General features: G+C 58.1%; 5 protein-coding genes and 1 long non-coding RNA gene across 21 annotated transcripts; 3 read left to right on the forward strand and 3 right to left on the reverse strand.

Annotated features, from left to right (window-relative positions):
* Nucleotides 1–991: 991 nt before the first annotated feature.
* LOC144213889 (uncharacterized) lies at nucleotides 992–4,028 on the forward strand. Of its 4 annotated transcripts, XM_077742609.1 has the most exons (9): nucleotides 992–1,265; nucleotides 1,370–1,647; nucleotides 1,718–1,894; nucleotides 1,976–2,260; nucleotides 2,329–2,374; nucleotides 2,455–2,510; nucleotides 2,634–2,676; nucleotides 2,743–2,922; nucleotides 3,053–3,481. In XM_077742609.1, exons 1-9 carry the CDS (start codon nucleotides 1,263–1,265, stop codon nucleotides 3,323–3,325), a joined length of 1,341 nt encoding a protein of 446 aa, XP_077598735.1. In that variant the 5' UTR covers nucleotides 992–1,262; the 3' UTR covers nucleotides 3,326–3,481. The 4 variants fall into 4 exon arrangements, with proteins under 4 accessions (XP_077598735.1, XP_077598734.1, XP_077598733.1 ...); XM_077742608.1 differs by having other exon boundaries at nucleotides 2,634–2,922; XM_077742607.1 differs by lacking the exon at nucleotides 992–1,265 and having other exon boundaries at nucleotides 1,375–1,647; nucleotides 3,053–4,028.
* Nucleotides 4,029–4,219: 191 nt separating this feature from the next.
* Nucleotides 4,220–9,055, forward strand: LOC144213893 (uncharacterized). 10 transcript variants are annotated; one of them, XR_013330156.1, is made up of 4 exons: nucleotides 4,220–5,887; nucleotides 6,018–6,645; nucleotides 6,755–7,634; nucleotides 8,347–9,055. It is a non-coding gene; the product is annotated as an uncharacterized LOC144213893 (long non-coding RNA). The 10 variants fall into 10 exon arrangements; XR_013330154.1 differs by having other exon boundaries at nucleotides 6,755–7,361; nucleotides 7,441–9,055; XR_013330161.1 differs by having other exon boundaries at nucleotides 6,018–6,363; nucleotides 6,531–6,645; nucleotides 6,755–9,055.
* On the reverse strand, nucleotides 4,313–7,218 carry LOC144213890 (uncharacterized). The gene is made up of 10 exons (XM_077742610.1): nucleotides 7,008–7,218; nucleotides 6,761–6,942; nucleotides 6,463–6,603; nucleotides 6,277–6,388; nucleotides 6,011–6,182; nucleotides 5,317–5,458; nucleotides 5,102–5,248; nucleotides 4,979–5,040; nucleotides 4,779–4,858; nucleotides 4,313–4,700 (listed from the first exon to the last, which is right to left on the reverse strand). Exons 1-10 carry the CDS (start codon nucleotides 7,137–7,139, stop codon nucleotides 4,602–4,604), a joined length of 1,269 nt encoding a protein of 422 aa, XP_077598736.1. The 5' UTR covers nucleotides 7,140–7,218; the 3' UTR covers nucleotides 4,313–4,601.
* On the reverse strand, nucleotides 8,499–10,114 carry LOC144213892 (protein canopy homolog 3-like). The gene is made up of 6 exons (XM_077742616.1): nucleotides 9,856–10,114; nucleotides 9,570–9,696; nucleotides 9,401–9,497; nucleotides 9,187–9,309; nucleotides 8,985–9,102; nucleotides 8,499–8,891 (listed from the first exon to the last, which is right to left on the reverse strand). The coding sequence occupies exons 1-6, from the start codon at nucleotides 9,983–9,985 to the stop codon at nucleotides 8,731–8,733; spliced, it is 756 nt and encodes a 251-aa protein (XP_077598742.1). The 5' UTR covers nucleotides 9,986–10,114; the 3' UTR covers nucleotides 8,499–8,730.
* trmt10a (tRNA methyltransferase 10A) lies at nucleotides 9,603–18,369 on the forward strand. 4 transcript variants are annotated; one of them, XM_077742611.1, is made up of 11 exons: nucleotides 9,603–10,149; nucleotides 10,891–11,109; nucleotides 12,059–12,122; nucleotides 12,181–13,097; nucleotides 13,194–14,063; nucleotides 14,184–16,426; nucleotides 16,728–17,001; nucleotides 17,104–17,178; nucleotides 17,272–17,421; nucleotides 17,540–17,645; nucleotides 17,857–18,369. In XM_077742611.1, exons 6-11 carry the CDS (start codon nucleotides 16,230–16,232, stop codon nucleotides 18,156–18,158), a joined length of 1,104 nt encoding a protein of 367 aa, XP_077598737.1. In that variant the 5' UTR covers nucleotides 9,603–10,149; nucleotides 10,891–11,109; nucleotides 12,059–12,122; nucleotides 12,181–13,097; nucleotides 13,194–14,063; nucleotides 14,184–16,229; the 3' UTR covers nucleotides 18,159–18,369. The 4 variants fall into 4 exon arrangements, with proteins under 4 accessions (XP_077598737.1, XP_077598740.1, XP_077598739.1 ...); XM_077742614.1 differs by having other exon boundaries at nucleotides 12,181–13,092; XM_077742613.1 differs by having other exon boundaries at nucleotides 10,911–11,109.
* LOC144213887 (RPA-related protein RADX-like) lies at nucleotides 10,339–15,381 on the reverse strand. Its single transcript, XM_077742602.1, has 18 exons — nucleotides 15,225–15,381; nucleotides 14,439–14,532; nucleotides 14,194–14,356; nucleotides 13,866–14,002; nucleotides 13,697–13,795; nucleotides 13,466–13,632; nucleotides 13,226–13,382; nucleotides 13,032–13,137; nucleotides 12,829–12,917; nucleotides 12,616–12,732; nucleotides 12,439–12,534; nucleotides 12,215–12,370; nucleotides 11,966–12,090; nucleotides 11,620–11,823; nucleotides 11,500–11,555; nucleotides 11,255–11,413; nucleotides 11,015–11,158; nucleotides 10,339–10,936 (listed from the first exon to the last, which is right to left on the reverse strand). The coding sequence occupies exons 1-18, from the start codon at nucleotides 15,285–15,287 to the stop codon at nucleotides 10,765–10,767; spliced, it is 2,304 nt and encodes a 767-aa protein (XP_077598728.1). The 5' UTR covers nucleotides 15,288–15,381; the 3' UTR covers nucleotides 10,339–10,764.
* Nucleotides 18,370–18,563: the final 194 nt, after the last annotated feature.

Raw genomic sequence — 18,563 nt, forward strand, 5'->3', positions numbered from 1 at the left:
TAATATTTGAAATACTTTTTGTTGACAAGCAGGGTTCATGGAGTTCAAAGGGGATTGGACCTCTATCGGCCGTCCATGGCAGCCGAGCACTTTGACCTACTCGTCCCTCCAGCGTGCTCTCTCTCTCTCTCACACACTCACGAGCGCGTGAGCAAGAGGGAGGGAGGGAGGGAGGGAGGGATGGAGGAAGAGCAAGCGTGAGAGAGAGAGAGAAATAGGAGGCGGAAAGCTCCATCTGCCCTGCTCAGTGACCGACCCGTCGTCCTCCTCCTCCTCCTCCTTTCAGCCGGGAACGAGACACCTCCCGGCGGCTTTGGCTTCTTCTCTGTTGCCGTCGTCCTCCAGCGCCGCCCCCGTCCGTCTCTATTTCCACCGCCACTGTTGAAAAGTGACCAGGAGAGCTCAGAGGAGGAACGAGGAGGAGTAGGAGGAGGAGGAGGTAAAAGACAATTGGCTTCTGATAAGATGGGTGATCTATATATAGGCTGTGCCCCGGACTGCAGCATCTCCATCGTCGTCGCCGCCTTCGCCGCCACCGCCACATGCCCTCTCGCTCCGGGTAAGTCACGCCGGGGGAGGGGGCCGGCCGAGTTGCCCCCAATCTTTGCCGGGATGGGATGGGGGAGCCGGCGGGGTTTGGCCGTTGGTCCGCTCGACGGGATCGTGACCCGGAGCGGATGACTCCAAAGGTCGCCTTCCGTTCGGCCCACTTACGTAGGCGTCAGCGGTGGAAAGGGGGGGGGCGCAAAAAGTGTGGCTGGGGTGGGGCTCGGCTTGGACACTCGGTGCTTTTTGCCCACTGGGCGCTTGACACCTGCCCTTCCTCCCTCCCTCCCTCCCTCCCTCCCTCCCTCCCGCTACTAGCTGGAACGGAACAGATCCCGGCTAACCCAATGGGGCGTGCGAGCTCTCTCTCTCTCTCTCCCACGCCGGGGACTCGGTGTGACTCGGTGTGTCAGCCATGTTGCGGCGGGGAAAGAAGGAAGGAAGAGAGGAAGTGAGAAAGAGAGAGGGAGAGAGGCGGGGGTCTCCGCGCGCTCCACTGGTACCGGGGGAGGATGGATGGCGGAATGGGGTCAGCGCCGGGTTCACAGTGGAATCACTCGGCTGCCGCTGCACCAATTCGGCTACATGAAGAGAATTGACAGACGGAGACACGGACTTTCTTCTTTCCATGTCAGTGGGGGGGGGCTAATGTCATGTACTTGCAGGGCAATTTGGGATGACTAAGGTCAGGGCAGGACAGGATACAGACTGTTACCATGGTGATTCCAGCAGCAATTCTCTCTCTCTCGTCTCTCTCTCTCTCTCATCCGTTCCCCGTTTGGTTTGTGAACGTCCGTGCGCTGACGTGCTGCCGTCTTTGCAGGTCAGAAAGAGCGGCGTGCCTTTTGGTCTCCCCCGGCCCAGAAGCTGGGCTGCTTCTTGTAGCCCGCTCCCTCCTCTGGCTTCGCTCGCCGTCCTTCCGAGCGTGACTCCTTCCCGTCCCTCCTCGCGGCTGCTGGCAGATGAAGCGTGGGTGGAGCGCGTCCTCGCCGCCGCCGCCGCCGCGCCGGCCGGCCCCGGGTCCCTTCCCGCCGGCGACCTCGCTCTTCAGCCCCGACGTGGGCACCAAGACGGCGTCCGACCTTCTCATGAAGCTGTCAGGTAGCGGCCGTGGCAGAACGACCGGGCCCGCGCCGCCGTCTATTGATCTTTTGAGACCTATTGTTTTCAGAGGCCACCCAGAGGGCCCAGGCGCTCCCCGGGGGGCGGGAGGAGCCGGGTCCGGCTCTGTCCCCCGACGGCCCCGGGGCCAGTCCCGACCCGCCGTCGTTCACCCGTACTCTTGGGGGGGATTCCGACGCCGCCGCCGACGACACGCTGGCTTCGGAGCTGCTCAGGAAACTGGCCGGTGGGAACGCGGACGGCGTCCACCGGCCGGGCGGGCGGACCGGCCGGGGACAACGCCGGCCAACCGTTTCTTTTCCCACAGAGAGCCGATTCCCCATCCGTCCCCACGCCGAGGTCAAGGAGGAAGAGGAGGCCCTGGAAATCCCCACGCCGACGACGCCCGGAGACGGCCGTCCCGCCGTTGCCCATACGGTTTCGGAGCGGCGGCGGGAGGAGGACGAGAAGGAGACTGTTCTCACCCGTGGACGGCCGCTCTTTGGGGACGGCTTATTTTCGGGAGCCAAAATGGCGGAGCAGTGCCTGCGGGCGGCGCTGTGGCAGGACATGTCTGTCAACTTGGCGTCCACGCTGCTGCACCGGCTCTCAGGTGGACCGGCGCTCCGGCCCAAATGTCCGGCGCCGCGCGGCGCTCACCTTCTGCTCCTTTCTCTCCAGAGCGGGCGGCCAAATCGGGCGGGGTGCCCCCACGCGCCGGCGGCAGGTAGGTCCCTCGCTCCCGCGGCCCTCTGCCGCCGCCCGACCTAAGCAATCCCCCCCCCCCCCATGTCTTTGGCCTCTCAGCTGTCCGGTCGCCAAAGCGGAGCCGACCCCGTCCGGCCTTTCGGAACCCGCGCACGGTACTGTGGCTCCGTCCCGGCGGAAAGGCTTCCGTAGAAAGCCGGCCTCCGTGGTGGCCGTCGGGCCACGAGACGGAGGCCCGGCCGACACGTAGCGACGCCTGTCTTTTCCTTCTGGTGCAGGGACGGCGAGCGAGCCAGGGGAGAGCGCCGGCTTCTTCTACAGGCAAGTGGTGGTGGGCTGCTCTCGGACGGAGCCCCTGGCAATGACCTCCCCTGGCAATGCATTCAGGTGTCACGCTTGCGGCTTCGAGACGGCCGGACGCCTCCTGTTCCGCTCCCACCTGACGGAGCACCGGCGGCCGGGCGGCCCGTCCTTTTCGCTGCGCTGTCGCCTGTGCGACCACTCGGCCGACCAGGAGGCGGCCATGAGGGCCCACGCCGACCAGCACTCGCCCGCCGGCAACGACAGGTGGCTCTGGTGGGGGCGCCCCGCCACTTTGGGGCCAACCCGTGGGGAAGGAGCTCCCGGCCTCCTCCCCCGTTCCCGTCCGTACGGGGGCGCCGCGGCTCACCCGGCTGACGGCGGCGCTTCCCGGCAGGTGGCCCCCCGCCCCGGCCACGGTGGCCACGGCGGCCACGGCGGCGGAGAGCGGCCCCCCGGAGCATCGCTGCCGCATCTGCCGGAGGTGGTTTCCCGGGCAACCGGAGCTGCTGGTTCACTTCCAGGGTCATCGCCAAGGCAACCGCTACCGCTGCGAGCGCTGCGGGCACCTGACGCGCACGGCCAACAAGCTTGTGGAGCACGTGCGCGTGCACACCGGCGAGCGGCCCTTCACTTGCCACCTCTGCCCCTACAGCGCCAAGCGGCGTGACAGCCTGCGCCTGCACTGCAAGGTCAAGCACGCCGGCGGGGGCGAGGGCGCGGGAGCCGCCCCCGCGGCCTCCGACGTGCACACGCACCGTTCCTACGCGCACGGAGACAATGCTGGCAAACGCGGGGGGCGGTCGCACGCCTCTCCTGCTCCTCCTCCTCCTCCTCTTCTTCTTCCTCCTCATCATCCTCATCCGCCTCCCCCGCCCGCTCCCCCTCCCCCTTCTCTTCGGAGCTGGCCGAGCCAACCGGCGGGATGGACGGATTTGTTGCCTCTGGTGCCCATCACGACGCTCCTCCAGCTGAAGGCGCGCAGCGACCGGCCCGCCTCCCCCGGTTCCGACCCTCCCGCGGGCCCCGGTGACGCCCCGCCCTCCCATAAGAATGCTTTCCTCGGCCGCCTGGGCCTGACGCCTCTGTGAAGGTGGGCGGGTTCCCGGAGAAGGTGGGCGGGTTCCCGGAGAAGGTGGGCGGGTTCCCGGAGAATGCGGGCGAGGGACGGCCGGTCCGCCCGCCGGACGTAACGTACGGGTACGAGAGGACACCCGCCGTGGATGAATGGGACCATTTCCTGGAGCCAGTGCATGAAAGCCTATGGAAATACATTGGCCAATACCTTTGTTTGTTTTCCCACGTGTCACGTCGGCACCTCGGCCGGCTCTAGGGTAGTAGACGGACGCCCTCAAATAAAAAGAATCCCCAGGCCACTGGGTCATATTTCTCCAAGAGCGAGCTGGTCCTTGACGTTTTGGGCTCTGAAGCTCCCTCCCCTCCCTTTTGGTTACCAGGGTTACCAGGAGCCGAGGGAGCTCGCAAACCGGGCCGTGATGAGATTGGAAGAAAGGGAGGGGCGGGGCCGACCGAAGGTGAAACGCGGAAATGGATCGACATTGGCCGGAGACGCCGACGGACGATTGGATTGCATGCGGCGGCTCGCACATTTCCGACGTTGTTCTGGACCACGGTGTCGAAGGAGGAGCGTCCAAACTTGCCCGAGCGTTCGACGGTAGTCGAAGCATCTTTTTAATAGAAGAAGAGCGGCAAAAGAAGTCAACAAGTTCCTCGTGCAAGTGGACCAATTGAACACGGCTGGCGTTGTCGTCGACGTGCTTTGCTCGCACGGGGCACGCACAAAGCTTTGTCCGGGTGCTTGGCGTCTTTCCAATAGATGCGTATGTATGTATGTATGACACACTATGTACATTACACGTAGAAATCCAAAGTAAAAGCACATTCAATAGGGGTGTGGTGGGTCTCGGCGCGTCCCTTGAGCCGGCTCAACGTTCCGTGTGGTTCAGCGGGAAGCTCTGGTTGAATTGGACCACTCTCAAGGTGATGTCGGCCGGAAGACCCCGTTTCACCAGCTCCCTCTTCAGCTGCAAACGGGGAAGAAGAGTCGGCGCCGGCTCGCTTCCTGGCCTCCCCCACCCCCTGCGTCGCGGCCACGTACGTACCTGCGGCAGAGCCACTTTGTCGATGTCGCCCCTGGGATCGAAGCTCCTGACGGAGAACGTAGCCTCCAAGCCGAAAAGAACTAAGGACCAAAGTGGGTGAGTTTCCGGCCGTCTTTTCACTTTCCCGGGGTGGACGTGGAGGGAGTCCCTAAGCCAAACCTCCCAGTCCCTCCCAGTCCCTCCCTCCCTCCCTCACTCACCGTGATCCACCACCACGATGACGCAGCGCATGGGCGAGTGAAATTCATCCACGGAATCGTTTCTGCGGGGCGTTTAAAAGTCAGCGGCGGCCACATGGGCAAAGAGCTGGCTAAGGTACGTACACCGAGGCCTGGGCCTGGACCACGAAGCACAGCGCGTGACGTTGGCCCGCGTCCTCCGGGCCGGGCGTGTAGGTCAGGAGGAACTGGTCGTTGCCCGTCCGCGACTTGGATATTCCCGCCGGACCGCTGAACAGCACCCCCGTGATGCTAACGGACAAGCATCGGGCTTGGGCTCCCATGAAACCCCCCGCCCCCCAGCGCCAAATTCCACCTACTTGGTAAAGCCGGAAGCCACCTTGATGGTGATGTTCAGGGTCTGGTTGACGTAGGCGTAGAGGTGTTCCCCCTCCTTCGGGGTGGGATCCACCAAGAGGGGCAGGTAGTCCCCCAGCCGGCAGCTTTCCACGGGAGCGCCCACTGTCGGTTTGGACGGGAAAAAAAGTGAAAAGAGCCGACGAAAAGAGAATGGTGCCCCAAAAACCACCCTCCCCATCCCGTGCTTAGGACCAACCCACTTAAGTGGCACCCGTGAGAAGCCGCAGCTGGCAAAGCTCTTCTCCTTTTGCCTTTTCCTGAAAAACCAGTTTTTGTCGCCCCGCAATGGTTCAAAAGAAAATCAAAAGGAATGGGGGGCCCCGATTTCCCATAGAGGGAATTGAGCTTTTTTTCCACCGATTTGAATGGCCGCCAGTCATCTTTTACACTGGATTGTTACCCAACATAGGCACTTGTTGTTGTTATTGTTGCTTTTCAGGAAATGAAGAATGCCTTCAGCCGCGAGGGAGGCCTCGGAAAAAATGCACAACAACAACAACAACAACTACTAGAACATCTCTGGGCAAGCAGGTGACTTTTTTTTTTTTTTTTTCCACCCGCCTTTTTTGTTGTTGTATTGTTGGCCTCCCAAAAGGCAAGGCCCTCCCCTGGCAGCCATTTGAAAGGGATTTTCAGCAGCCGCGTGTTTCTCACCCTTCAGAACAAACTGGACGGCCACGCTGCTGACGGGAAAGCCCCGGTAAGAAATGAGCGAGTCCCCCCGGCCGTCGGTCAGCTCCACGTCGGCGCACGGCAGATCCTCCAGCAACAGCTCCACGGCGTACGAGGCCTCTCGCTGGCTGGCTTTCACCAGCACGGAGCAATTCTGCCCGGGCCCAGGAAGAGCGCCGGCCGTCAAAAGCCGTCCAAAGCCGCAAACGCCGTCCAAAGCCTAGGTCGGGACGGCCCCCCCGGCTCACCTCCCAGACGTGGAGGAAGGGGACGGAGTGGCTAAAGTCGTGACAGGCCACAGTGTCGCCGTCCGGGTCGAACGTGGGCAGTCTTAGGTAAGACTGGCAGTTTTGGGGGACCCTGGTAAAGAGAGGCAGGCCCGGATGCATTCAAAGTGGGCCTTAAAAGCCTTCAATTTGGGCCTTACGTCCAACCTGATAACGGGCAGCACGGTGGTTCTGGGGGACACGTTGGACCGCCCCGTGTCGTTCCTTTTCCCCAGCTTGGTGTACGACAGCGACGACACGTCGCTGACGTTGTTGGCCAGCCCCGCCATCCACTGAAGGCCGCTCAACCTGGAAGAGCCGCAAGGCCGGGATCGGGCTTACTTGTGTGCGGTAAGGAGCCACGCCGTCCCGGTGCCGTCCGGTTGACGTCCGGGTGCCGCCGTCCCGGTGCCGCCGTCCCGTCCGCTTTTTATATCGGTGCCTCCTCCTTCTCTTCCAGACTCACCTCAACCCAACGTCAAATTCCTCTCCTCTCACGTAGGCCGTCACTTCTTCCTGACACCATTCCCCGGGGTTCTGGTCCACCCTGCGGACCTCCAGCCCACTGAACCGGCACTGCTCCGTCAAACAGTTCAAGGCGGAGAGGTTGCGGCAACTCTGGAAGCCCAGTTTGTAGCGAACGGCCACCTGTGGAGGGGAGCGGAGAACCGTGAGCCGTGCGCCGTGAGCCCGTGCCGCCGAAGGGCACGTACCGCCTGGCTGGAGTTTCTCTGCGCGTCAAAGGTGAGCGACGTGCCCGTGTATGGCTCGGAGCGGCAGCCCCGCGGCCGGGACAGCCAGCAGAGCAGCAGCAGCAGCAGCAGTGATAGACAGCGGACACCCATGACAAAGTGAGCGCCGGCGCCCGGCGGCCGCGCCTTTGACTAGGAGCCTCTCTGCGATGCCGTCCGACTCGTTCTTCTTCGGGGAAAAACCGAGCGCCTTCCAGAGGAGGAAGCGGGGGCGAGGCTTGGCCGCCTGCCACGGCAAAATTGGGCCCCGGGGAGGACCCGGGGGGAGCCGCGCTTCCGCCTCCGCCCAGGAGACGCTTGGGGTACGTACGTCGGGTGAGGGACCCACACCCGAAGCCAATGAATGGGACTTTAGGATTGATTGTTTTTGTATTTTTTTCTTCTTCTACAAAAGCCCGTGTCGGGGCCAAAAATCCCTCCCAGATGCTACAAAAGCCCAGAGCCCACCCACGTAAAGCTGTAACCCCCTTTAGAGGCACCCACGGAAACTTTTTTCGGCCGGAGGATCGCCCTCGGCTCGGGACGGTCCGCCCAAATGGTGGTTGTTTTGCTCAAAGACGGGCCTTTGGTCAGTCGGGGAAAAAAGGGGTAATGGGCCTTTTTATTCTCAAGCTCTTTCCTGGTTTCATTGACACGGAATGACGCCTTGGCCGTCACCATGCAGGCTTCCAAAAAGTCCCGCCCTGCGGTCCTGGCACGCGGAAAGACGCCTGACATTTTTCACTGACATCAATTATATTCTCCACTCGCACACTATCATTAGAAAAGAGTAGAGTCGTTTGGTGGCGTGATGTTTTTTTTTTCTTCCCCCAATTGACGAGTCGAGTGGAAGTCAACACGTTTAAAGCTTGGTCTTGCCATTAGAGAGTCGATAGGCTCTCATTTCCAAATCTGACCGCAGTATATTAATATTCTTTCTTTCTATCCAACCTGATTTCCATAGGTAATCCTAGATTGACTTAAGGTAACTGGAAATAGTGAATTGCGCTTAGGATACGTTTAGGCGACCACTCGAGACACTCGCAATGTCAATCAATTTAGCGTAGTTTTGAGCAAAAATTCCTACCCTGGCAATTGCCCTTTTTTCTGCCCAACAAAGCTGCTGCCCTTGGGAAAACAATCGTAGGATGCAATTCCCCCAAAGCACCACAGGAGGGCGGAAATGACCATCTGTCTGTTAAAGGATGAAAGCTTGAGGGGAAAATGGAACCGGAGTCAAACGCGACCGCTAGAGGCCTCTTTAAGCCCGCTGGACGTCTCGCATCAAAGTGTCATTTTTCTTCTCTCTTCTCATTTTCAGGATGCGCGTGCGCACGGCTGACTACCAGGACCGGGACAAAATGGACTGCCAGATTCGGCTGCGGGCAGGCACGGCGGCACGCACGGTCCCTTCCGATGCTTGAGCGCATCCGGGTAGCAATTCAGCCGTCGGATTCACGGTCTTTTCTCTCGTTGTTTTTCTGGTTTGATTTATTGTATTTTTAAATAAAGCTTTACAAAGAAAACAAACGCTCCGACCTCATCACCCCCCAAAAAGTATTTCAACAGGAAGTCACACCGGACTGGCCCGGCCGCGCTTGAAGGACAAAGGAAGCGTTGACAATGGCGTGAATTTTCTTTCCGACTAGAGCAGAGTTCCTTCACCACCACCACGACGACGGCGGCGAAGGCAATGGCAACGTCCTCACAGCTCCGTCTTGGTGCCGGACAGAGACACCCGGGGCTGAATTCCCTCCGTCTTTGCTGCCTTTTTCTTGCTCCCCTTGCCTTTCTTTTTTTTGTCCCGGGCGGCCGGGGCCGCCGTCTCTCCCTTCTTCTTGGCTTTCCACTCCTCCTTCAGGCAGGCTGCAAAAAAGAACGGGACGCAAAGGTGACGAGGCCGTCGTCGCGTCCCCGCCCGACGGCCCGGGCGGCAGCGGACCGGACCCCGTCCGTCACCTGCGTCCTTTCCTTTGAGCACGTGCTTCTCGCACAGGTACGTGGTCAAGTCCTCTTCCTGGCTGCCCCGGTACCAGTCCTCGATCACGTCCTCGTACTGCTCCACCAGCACGTCGCACTGGAGGCGAAAAGCACGTCGGAAGCCGCCACGGGATGGCGCCACGGGCTCGTGCCACGGGTCCCGTGCGTGACGCCAGCTCACCCGTTTCTTGAGGTCCGAAACTTCCGCCGACGTCTCGTTCCACAGCTCGTAGGGGATGTCCATGACCACGTTGACGCCCTTGTTGACCAGGCCGTGAAGAGTGGAGAAGGTCTCGGACATGCCCTGCGCAGACGGAATAGGCCGTGTAAGGAGGAGGACGTGGACGTGCAGGTACACGCGCACGCCCGGGCTCGGACACGAGCGAGGGAAGTACTTTGGCGAAGCGATTGCTGCCGCTCCTCTCCTTGTGCAGGTTGTACTCCAGCAGCCTCTGGCAGACGTTCTCCAGCACCTCGATGAAGCGCAGGTCACTGCGGACCAATGGACGGTGACGTTGGGACTTTTGCCCGCCCGCCCGAGCGCCACGGTCGGCGTCCACTCACGACTTGACGTATTTGATGGGCGGAGCTCCCTTGCTGTCAATAAAGCGATAATTGCGGTCGATGACTTCCTTGGTCTTCCCCGTTTCGTCGAAGGCGGACTTCATCTCGATGCTGACAAACTTGCAGACTGGAAACGAGAAGCAGTCAAATGGACAGCAGCTCGCGCCTGTCGTCTATCTGCTCGCACTTCTTTTGTTTCACTCGAGTTAGCGAGTTATTAGCGGGGCACGTGCTTTGCTGGCTTTTTGTTGTTGTTGCTAACTAACCTTTTGCCGGCCGTGTTTACCTTCACAGTTGTCCGGAAGATGAACCCATTCGTCATCGCCGTCGCTCTTGGCCGCCGCCGTCGTCGCCGCCGTCGCCGTAACCGTCACAGCCACGGTCACCATCAGGCAAAAATGGGCCAATGTCGCCATTCCCTTCTTATTTGGACACGCAATAATGACCAATATGTTTTGTTTACAGATTACAGATGACTTCGGGTTCCGCTGGATGGCTCATTGTCACTGAGAACACTTCCGCGTTTGCCTTGACGTCCACCAATCAGAGAAGAAAAAGTGGCCCCGCTTCAACCAATGAGGTGGGACTAAAGCTCGATTTGGATTGGCTTTTTTTTTTTTTTTTTTTTTTTAATACAACCAAGAGATAGTTTTCTTTCTTCCTAGCTAGCTAGCACATAGTTTACTTATTTTGTCTCCTGGCGAATCGTTGCATCTCGGGTAGAACATGAGGCGCACGCGCAGTACATGGACAAGGGAAACGTACACGCTTTCTTTGGCTTTTTTTCTTTTTAATAGAAAGATTGAACGGTCAAAACATTGCAAGAAAAAGAACGATTCCAAGCAAATACAGGGATTTTGAAAACGCCTTAAAGTACAAAAAAAATTGGCCAAGGGTAATTTCCAAGTCCTTACTCCAACTCCCCAATTCTAACATGGAGCTCCATTTCAAAAGAAACAGATGCCTTTAAGTACAAAAATTCGGCCGAGGTTAACTTCCATTTCCTTAATCAGCCCCCCCAATTCTAACATTAATTTCAAAAGAAACAAACGGCTTAAAGTAGAAAAATTGGGCCGAGGTTAGCTTCCACGCCCTTGACTCCAGCCCCCCCAATTCGAACATGGAGCTCCATTTCAAAAGAAACAAACGGCTTAAAGTAGAAAAATTGGGCCGAGGTTCACGTCCACGGCCCGCCTTACTCGGGTCGGGACCCCACAATTCTAACGTTGAGATCCATTTCCAACATAGCCATTAGAGGACAAAAGCTCGGCTGAGGATGATTTCCACGTCTTGGCTCAGGTTGCACAATTCTAACACACAGATCATCTTCTTGTCCATCAGCGCTTGGGCACCCGGCACCAGGTCGTCTTGAGAGAGAGAGAAAAAGAGACGGATCACAGTGACGCCGACACGGCCCGTGTCGACGCTGGGACGGCGGCCCGTACCCGGTGCCGGCGGGGGCCCCTGGGTGGAGAAGGCCCCGTGAGCCAAGATGGAGGCCCAGGTGTTGTCGTGGACGTGGCCCGGCGGGGAGACTCGGGTACGCTGTGGCAGGAAGACCGCCGACACGCACTGATTTCCCGACAGAGCTGAGGTAACAAAAAAAGAGGTGGCGTCGATTCGGGCCGGCCGGGCCTGCCTTAAAGCTCCCGCCAGGGAGAGGCTACCACCCGGCGGACATTTACCGTTCACCGTCAAGGTGTAATAGCCCTCGTGGTAGACGGTTCCGTCGGAGCGCGCGGGCAGCGTCTCCACCGGCACGGATCGGGGCTCCAGGGGGCAGGTCAGGTAAGAGTACTCTTCCTGGCTCGACGCCTCGCCCTGGGACTCTTCCAAAAGAAGGCCTGACAAACACGGACGCCGTCAACCACACGTACCTGAGGGAGCATTTCCCTCGGGTACGTGGCCTTCCGGGGGTTAGATAGAGTACCTGCGGAGTCGTTGCCGCCGCCGTTGCCGGGGGACTGGCGGGTGGCCGGGGGGCGCCTGAGGAGACAAAAGGGACACGCATGCGGCGGCGGCCTCGTCAAAGCTACGGCCGCCGACTTACCTCTTGGATGGCGTTTGGAAGAGTGACTTCCTCTTCCCCGCCGAAGCCCTGAGCAAAAAGGTTGAAAAGCACGTGGAGATGGAACGGGAAAGCCCGGCGGGACCTCGCACAGACCCAGACATAGTCCCACCCCATCCCAGCGGACCCTCTCACCCACCCGGGCTGGGCCTCGGAGCTGTCTCGCCACAAGAGAGGCTGCTCTCTCTGAAGCAAAAAGAATGGGTTGAGTTGGTCACGGATTCCAAAGGAGCCCAACAATTCCACCGGCCTAGATTTGCAATCTTTCCATTGGAGCCCTCTTGGCCATGCCAAGCCCACCTTTGGGGGGAAAAAAGGAAGGACCTACCTCTCCACGGGGATAATATGTCACTTGGCTTATCGTGGCAAGCATAGACAAGGTTTTCCGCTCCATGTAACTAAGACCTTTCATCTCTCGTAGGATCTCGTTACCCTGGAAGAGTGGCGGCGCCCCTGAAAGACACCAGAGCCGGAGAGCAATTAAGGTACAGAAAAGCCTGCAGCCGCCGCCCAATCGTGGGCTACCCATTTTCCTTCCCAAAGTGCCGCCCGGATACGGAAGGCGGTCGCCACCCACCCGACGAGCCCATGGTGTACGCTTGCACGGTGTCGGGAGTGGGCGGGTAGGCGAAAAAGCCGCCCATCAGAGGCGACTCCCGAAAGGCTTGGCTCTCCTTCCGCCCCAGCCACTCCAGCAGCGCCCGGACCGGCGGATCCTCCATCTTGTCCACCCCTGTCGAGCAAAGGAGGCGCTCTGGACACCGGCCGGCGGACCGGAACCACGGCGGAGAAGACTCCCACCCGAGCAGTGCAGCGAGGCGTAGGGCGTGTTGGTCAGGTACCACAGTCCGTCGTCCGTCCGGACCGCCTTCAGGCCGCAGCAGACCACCGGAAACCCTGCGGAGACCCTGCGTGAGGGGGGTCGGACTCGGCGGGGTCGCCCCGGCCGGCTAATCCCCGGCGTGTGGCTAATCTCACCGGGGAGGAGCTGGCGGTGGGCGTCCGGCTGAGAGGTGGAGAAGAGCTTGATCCGGATGAGCTCCGAGTGGCGCCCGTCCGCCAACACCAGCCAGCGGTATTCCATCAGGAGCAACCCTGCGCCGCGTCCCGTCGCCCAGACACGTCAGCCTTCTCCCGGCCAGCGGCGGAGCGGGCGCCGGCCGCCACTCTGCCGTCGGCCGTCTGCCTCACCCTGTCGGATGCGCTCCGGGCGTCCGGCGAAGATCACCAGGCCCACCGCGTCGCACACGCTGCCGTCGGGGAGGTCCTTGAGGTCTTTGCTGCAAAGGTGGCGTGGCGGCGTCTGGTCAGCGGAGGCCGGGCAAGGGCGGAAGACGCCGGGCAAGGGCGGAAGACGCCGGGAAAGGGCGGCAGACGCCGGCCGCCGGCTCTACCTGCTGAAGAAGCTCTGGAGGAAGACGTACGGGGCCACCCGTTGGCCCGCCGTGCTCGGCAGTATGGTGACCAGGGTTTTGGGGAATTTCGTGTTAATCCCGATTTCTGCCATGGGTGCAAATGAAAGAAAAGTGCTTTTTTTTTGTTGTTGTTGTCTTCAGGCGGCCAGCAGATGGGGAAAGCAAGCACGTACCAATATCTTGGCCTTGAGACTGGTACAGCGGCTTGATCTGGAAGTTGCGCAGGCAGATGACGTCGCCGGGCTTGAGGACGCAGTACCAATCCAAGCAGGCTTCGTCCCACAAGACCACAGTCACGCTCCCGGTGTGGTCGGACACTTCCAGCAGTGCCTGCGTGTGAGCGGTGAGAGTGCCCGGTGAGACGGTGGCCCCCGCCCCGGTCCCCGCCGCCCTTCCTCCACGGCTCCACCCACCCGATAGGGGCACTGGCCACGCTTGTTGGGTTGCCCGTAATACATCAGGTGCGACTTCTGCATCACGCGCACGGTCATCTGCTTGCTCCGGATGGGCGTAAGGGCCCAATCTTTGCAGTCCAAAAATCCCCGGCGGGCGCCGCTCACCGTCACCCTGGTAAGACTAACTGCGGGGCGGACAATGGGAGACGGCAAAATGACACCGGGGAGACAAAGAGGGGAAAAGCTCACCGGACTCCCTGGCGGGAGGCAATTTCCTCCAGGAGCTTCCGAAATAGTCCACGTTGTTCCAGAGGGGCAGGTAGACTTTCCTGTCGGCCATGATGGGAGCTGCGGCGCGCAGATGCGACTATGATGATGATGATAGGCTCGTATAGGCGGGCTCGATCGCTCGGCTCACCTGTAGCCGTGAAGGTGGTGATCCACGGCAAATCTTGGCCATTGCCAGCACCGTCGCCAGCACCGGCGCCAGCACCGGCGCCTTGGCTCTGCTCGACCTCTGGGGTGGAGCACACATCCACGCCGGTCAAGACGAAGCTGCAATGGGAAAAAGACGGTGTTGGCCACCATTCGCCCTGACATCCATCATTTGCATATGGTAGGCAATCCGTTCATTTGCCGATACAATGTGAAACAAAAGCTAGATTCACGCGACTTATCTCCCTCTCTTTTTTGTCTGTTTGGGCAAACTCCCTCCGACCTTGGCCTTTTGCCAAAGGCTCTTTTACCTTTGGCCGGGCATGGGCAGGTCGAGGGGGAACAGAGAGGCGTTGCGCCCCACCGCCCCTGACCGCAGGGCATTCTCCTCCACCAACCAGTTAAGACTGGGATCCAGGGTGAGGTTGAGGCGGCACCGGCCGTCGCCGAGCACCACGTCGTACAAGTCTTGGCCTGGACGCGAGAGACCGTGCCGGCCGGGGTCGGAGGTTAAAGGTCATCTGCGTCGGCTCCCGTAGAATGAGCGGCGACTTACCACGGACGAAGGTGCTGGGGAAATGGGCCTGGGAGCTGGGGTCCCTGGTGTAGCGGTAAACACCCAAAATATCCAGCATTTGCTCGCAAATCGCCTGGCACAAAAGAAATGGAAAAAGTTGCGGGGGTTGCCAAAAAGAGGGGGGGGAAAGCACTCGAAATGAAGGTCTATGGCAGATCACGACCACTAGGTGGCATTAATGCCAGAATCCAGTCGCCTTCCTTATTGGCGCATGCTATATTCAAATGGCGGTCGGTTAAAACGACAGGAGTTAGAGTATTCTGCTTAAAATGCCTGCACATTTACCACTTGTGCATCATTTTGTCACCACTTATTCATTTCAACTAGATTGTGAGTCGGAAAGAGTTTCGCTAAGAGGCAACTTGGTTTTCGAGAGCTTTTTTTTTTTACACGAAACGCAGCCTTCAGGCGCGCCCTGGCAAACTAGGCCTAAAATTCAATTGAGTTCTATGCATTACTGTAATCTGTAACAAACACGGCACGAACTCGACTTAAACGGGGACCGGTCAAAAGATTTGAACAACTAAACAGTCGGGAAAAGTTGGCACTAAGGGGAATTCATCGGGTCGTCCGGTCGAAAACTTTTGCTATGACTAGCTTAACTTTAGCCTAACTTTAGCCGCGGCCGGCGGATGCTATACCGAACGAGCGGTCGGCTGAAAAAAAAAAAAAAAAAAAACGACTGCACTTGAAGCTAATTGAGCGGAGAAGGTGGCTTTAGCGAAAACATGTCATATTCTTATGAAGTTGATATAAAAGAGGTACCTGGTTCCGTTGGGCAGTTGCCCGCCTCACGGTTTGTCGTAGAACTGACTCGTTAGTAGACATTTTTGGCGCGAAGGTACAGATATACTAAATCGCTCTGCGTAGAAGTTGCGCTCGTCTTAAGGGGTATGCTTTCGTGGGCGTGTCTGGCGCCAAGCTTTTCGTTGCCCTCGCGATATGATTGGCCGAGGAGTCCGAAGGCCCGCCTATCAATTGCCTGATTGAAAGCGTGCCCGTCTTCCTCGACCGACTACGAGCAAAATGCCTAGGTGAGAAAGTGCCCGTGTCAAAATGCTTCTCTTCTAGCGAGTGACAACATGACACACGTATATGATTATGAGTAGCAATTTTAGCTTCATATACTTTTTTCATTCTTATGTGTTTTTTCACGGACAATCATTTTTTTGCCAACACGTGTGCTTCAAATGCAGATTGTTGTGCGACAGTTATTTGAGGTCGACGGAAGTCTACTGGGCGTGCGCCAAAACGTCATTTTTTTGTTTTTGTTTTGTCCCGACTGCTGGAGGCAGCAAGCGATTCTATCGATTTTTCATGATTTTATCTTTCATTTGTATGAAGCGGACAGGCATATGCAAAGCGTAGTAGCAGCGGCAGTAGCAGCAGCCTGTTGTCATCGCATAGCCGCTGGAATTTTTTTGTTATTCCGTTGTGGAGCATGCGTTGTGACGTCATAACCACGGGCCGCCACGCGGAAACGAATCGCTTGTTAGCCAGCCGGCGTCGTGACGTCACAAGCACGCGCCGCCATGTGGAAACCAAACGCAGCTGATTGTAATGAGCTGAGCGCCCGGTGGACAGACGATAATATAGTACAACTTTGAGGCTTACAATCGACGTTTTGGAGGTTGGTTGGCATTTAAAGCTCATTTTCAATTCTCCTGGAGTCTTTGAAACAATCGATAGTGTGACTCGTGAGTCTTTTACTCGGCACCCTTTACGGGAGAGAGGGAGGGTGGGAGGGAGGTAGGTCGTGCTATTTGACAAATGGATGGCGACGACATCCCGAAGAGCCAGGCCAGCGCACTTGGAAAGAATGACGACATGCTGAATAAGAGTGCAACTAAAACAGCGAATGTCGGAGGCGAAGACGGGCCAGTGGCCGAGGAGCCAACTTTGTCCAAAAGGCAAAAGAAGAAGCTGCTGAAGCAGCAGAAATGGGAGGACGAGAGGGACCTGCGAAAGTAAGTTGCTCTTTTGTTGACAAAATATGTCATGAGAAAAAGTAGAAACTCTTGTAAAACTTGTATTTCATTCAACCCAGTGGTGGGTGAGAAAGTGACATTTGATAGACCGATTTGGATGCCGGCCGGATATGCAAAAGTCAAATGCTAATCTTCATGCATTGCTTTTTATGAAATAAATCCAAGTCAAGAAGGAGTAGAATCCCATAGGGACAAGTCTTCCCCTAATTTGCCACGCGGCGTACAGAATTGGACTGAACGCCAATGACGCCGTTTGACTCGGGACGTGTGGCGCCTCCAGGCAAAAACGCAAGGACAGGAAACGCCAGCGTCGCCTGGAGCGCCAGAGTGGGCCGCGGGACGACCTGGGCGACGAGCCGGACAGGCGGCGGGACGACGAGCCGGACCGGCGGCTGGCCGCCAAGCGACCGCGTCGGGAGGCGACTCCCAGCTCGCTGCGACTGCTGTTGGACTGCAGCTTCGACGAGCTCATGTTGATCAAGGACGTGCGCAAACTGCACAAGCAGATCCAGAGGTGCTACGCTAGAAACCGGCGAGCCTCGCCACCCGTCCAGGTGGGTGGCTCCTCCGAGGGCTTGGGCGAGTGGAAAACCCCCGGGGGCGCTCACTCACTCACTCTCTCTCTCTTTTTTTTTGGTCTGACTCCCCCGCTCCAGTTTTATGTGACGAGTCTGGGAGGGCAGCTCAAACAGTGTATGGACGAAAAGGACAAAGGATGGATCAACTGGAAGGTCAGACAGCCTAATCCTAAAAATTCCATGTTCTCGAGAAAATGCTAGCAAAACAATTAACTAAAATGGCACTATTGTCTGCTCTTGTTGCAGGAGATCATTATTAAAGGGGAACACTTCAGCCAAGTGGTGGACAAGGAGGATGTGGTGTACCTGACGTCGGACTCCCCAAACGTGCTGATGGAGCTGGACCTCAAAAAGGCCTACGTTATCGGCGGCCTGGTGGACCACAACCACCACAAGGTCCGCCCGGCCAGACTATGTCGTCGGGGAGGGGGGGGGGGGCTTTCACCGTCCGGCCCATTTCCACTCCCGTGTTTCAAGACCACGCTTTCTTTGCCGTCCTCTCTCTCTCTCTCAGGGGATCACCTTGGATCGAGCCCGGGATCTGGGTATCCGGCACGCCCGACTTCCCCTGGCCACCTTTGTGCGGATGAACAGTCGCAAAGTTCTGACCGTCAATCACGGTAGGTCACGTTTTGCTCTTTTGTTTTTTTCTTGCCCTCTCCCGTGGTAGATGTCCGCCTAATGGGCCCACCGTTCTCTTGCAGCTCCATTCTCTCTTTCAAAACCTTGGTTTTGTGTGCCGTTTGAATGTCCCAAATGCGGCCCCCATGCCATCTGCCATTCTTTTCCCACCCCGCCCCATCCTCATTTGCACTCTTGTTTCCCCATCAGTGTTTGAGATCATCCTGGCGTACGTGGAGAAAGGCCACTGGCGGGACGCCTTTTTCTCCGTGCTGCCTCCCAGGAAAGGAGCCGAGGCGTTGGCTCCGGAAAGGCCGGAATTGCCGGAATTGCCGGAAAGGCCGGAATTGCCGGAATTGCCGGAAAGGCCGGAATTGCCAGAATTGCCGGAAAGGCCGGAATTGCCGCAATTGCCGGAATTGCCGGAATTGCCGGAAAGGCCCGTCACCCCGGAATGGACGGAGCGGGACCGGCGCTCGGACCCCGACGCACCACAAAGCCCCCACAAGTGACGATAAGTATTGTTTGGTAGGATGACTTGTTTTTTTTTTCCTAAATGAGTTTGTGGCCTTTTCCGGACTGTGGCTGGCTTTCAATCTGTCCATCGTAGCATTTGATTTGACAATTGCTTTGCTTTATTTCTCTTCCCTTTTACCCTTAAATGACATTTCTCTCTTTTTTTGGCAACTTTATTCTTGTCAAATAAATGTCTCTGCCCCCTCTCACAAATGTGCCCATCCATGATCTATTCCCGATTCTTTTGGTCGTATTGGCCCAATTCTATCGTTGCCACGATTCTCTTGGGATATGGATAGATTGCCCATTTTACCATCGCACCCGTTGAAAGTTTCTCAGGTGCTAGCTTATCTTTGCTAGCGTTTCCAATCCCATGAGTGGACAATTTCAACCTGCCGGCT

This window comes from Stigmatopora nigra, chromosome 20 (assembly GCF_051989575.1).
Source record: "Stigmatopora nigra isolate UIUO_SnigA chromosome 20, RoL_Snig_1.1, whole genome shotgun sequence".
Lineage (NCBI taxonomy): Eukaryota > Metazoa > Chordata > Actinopteri > Syngnathiformes > Syngnathidae > Stigmatopora > Stigmatopora nigra.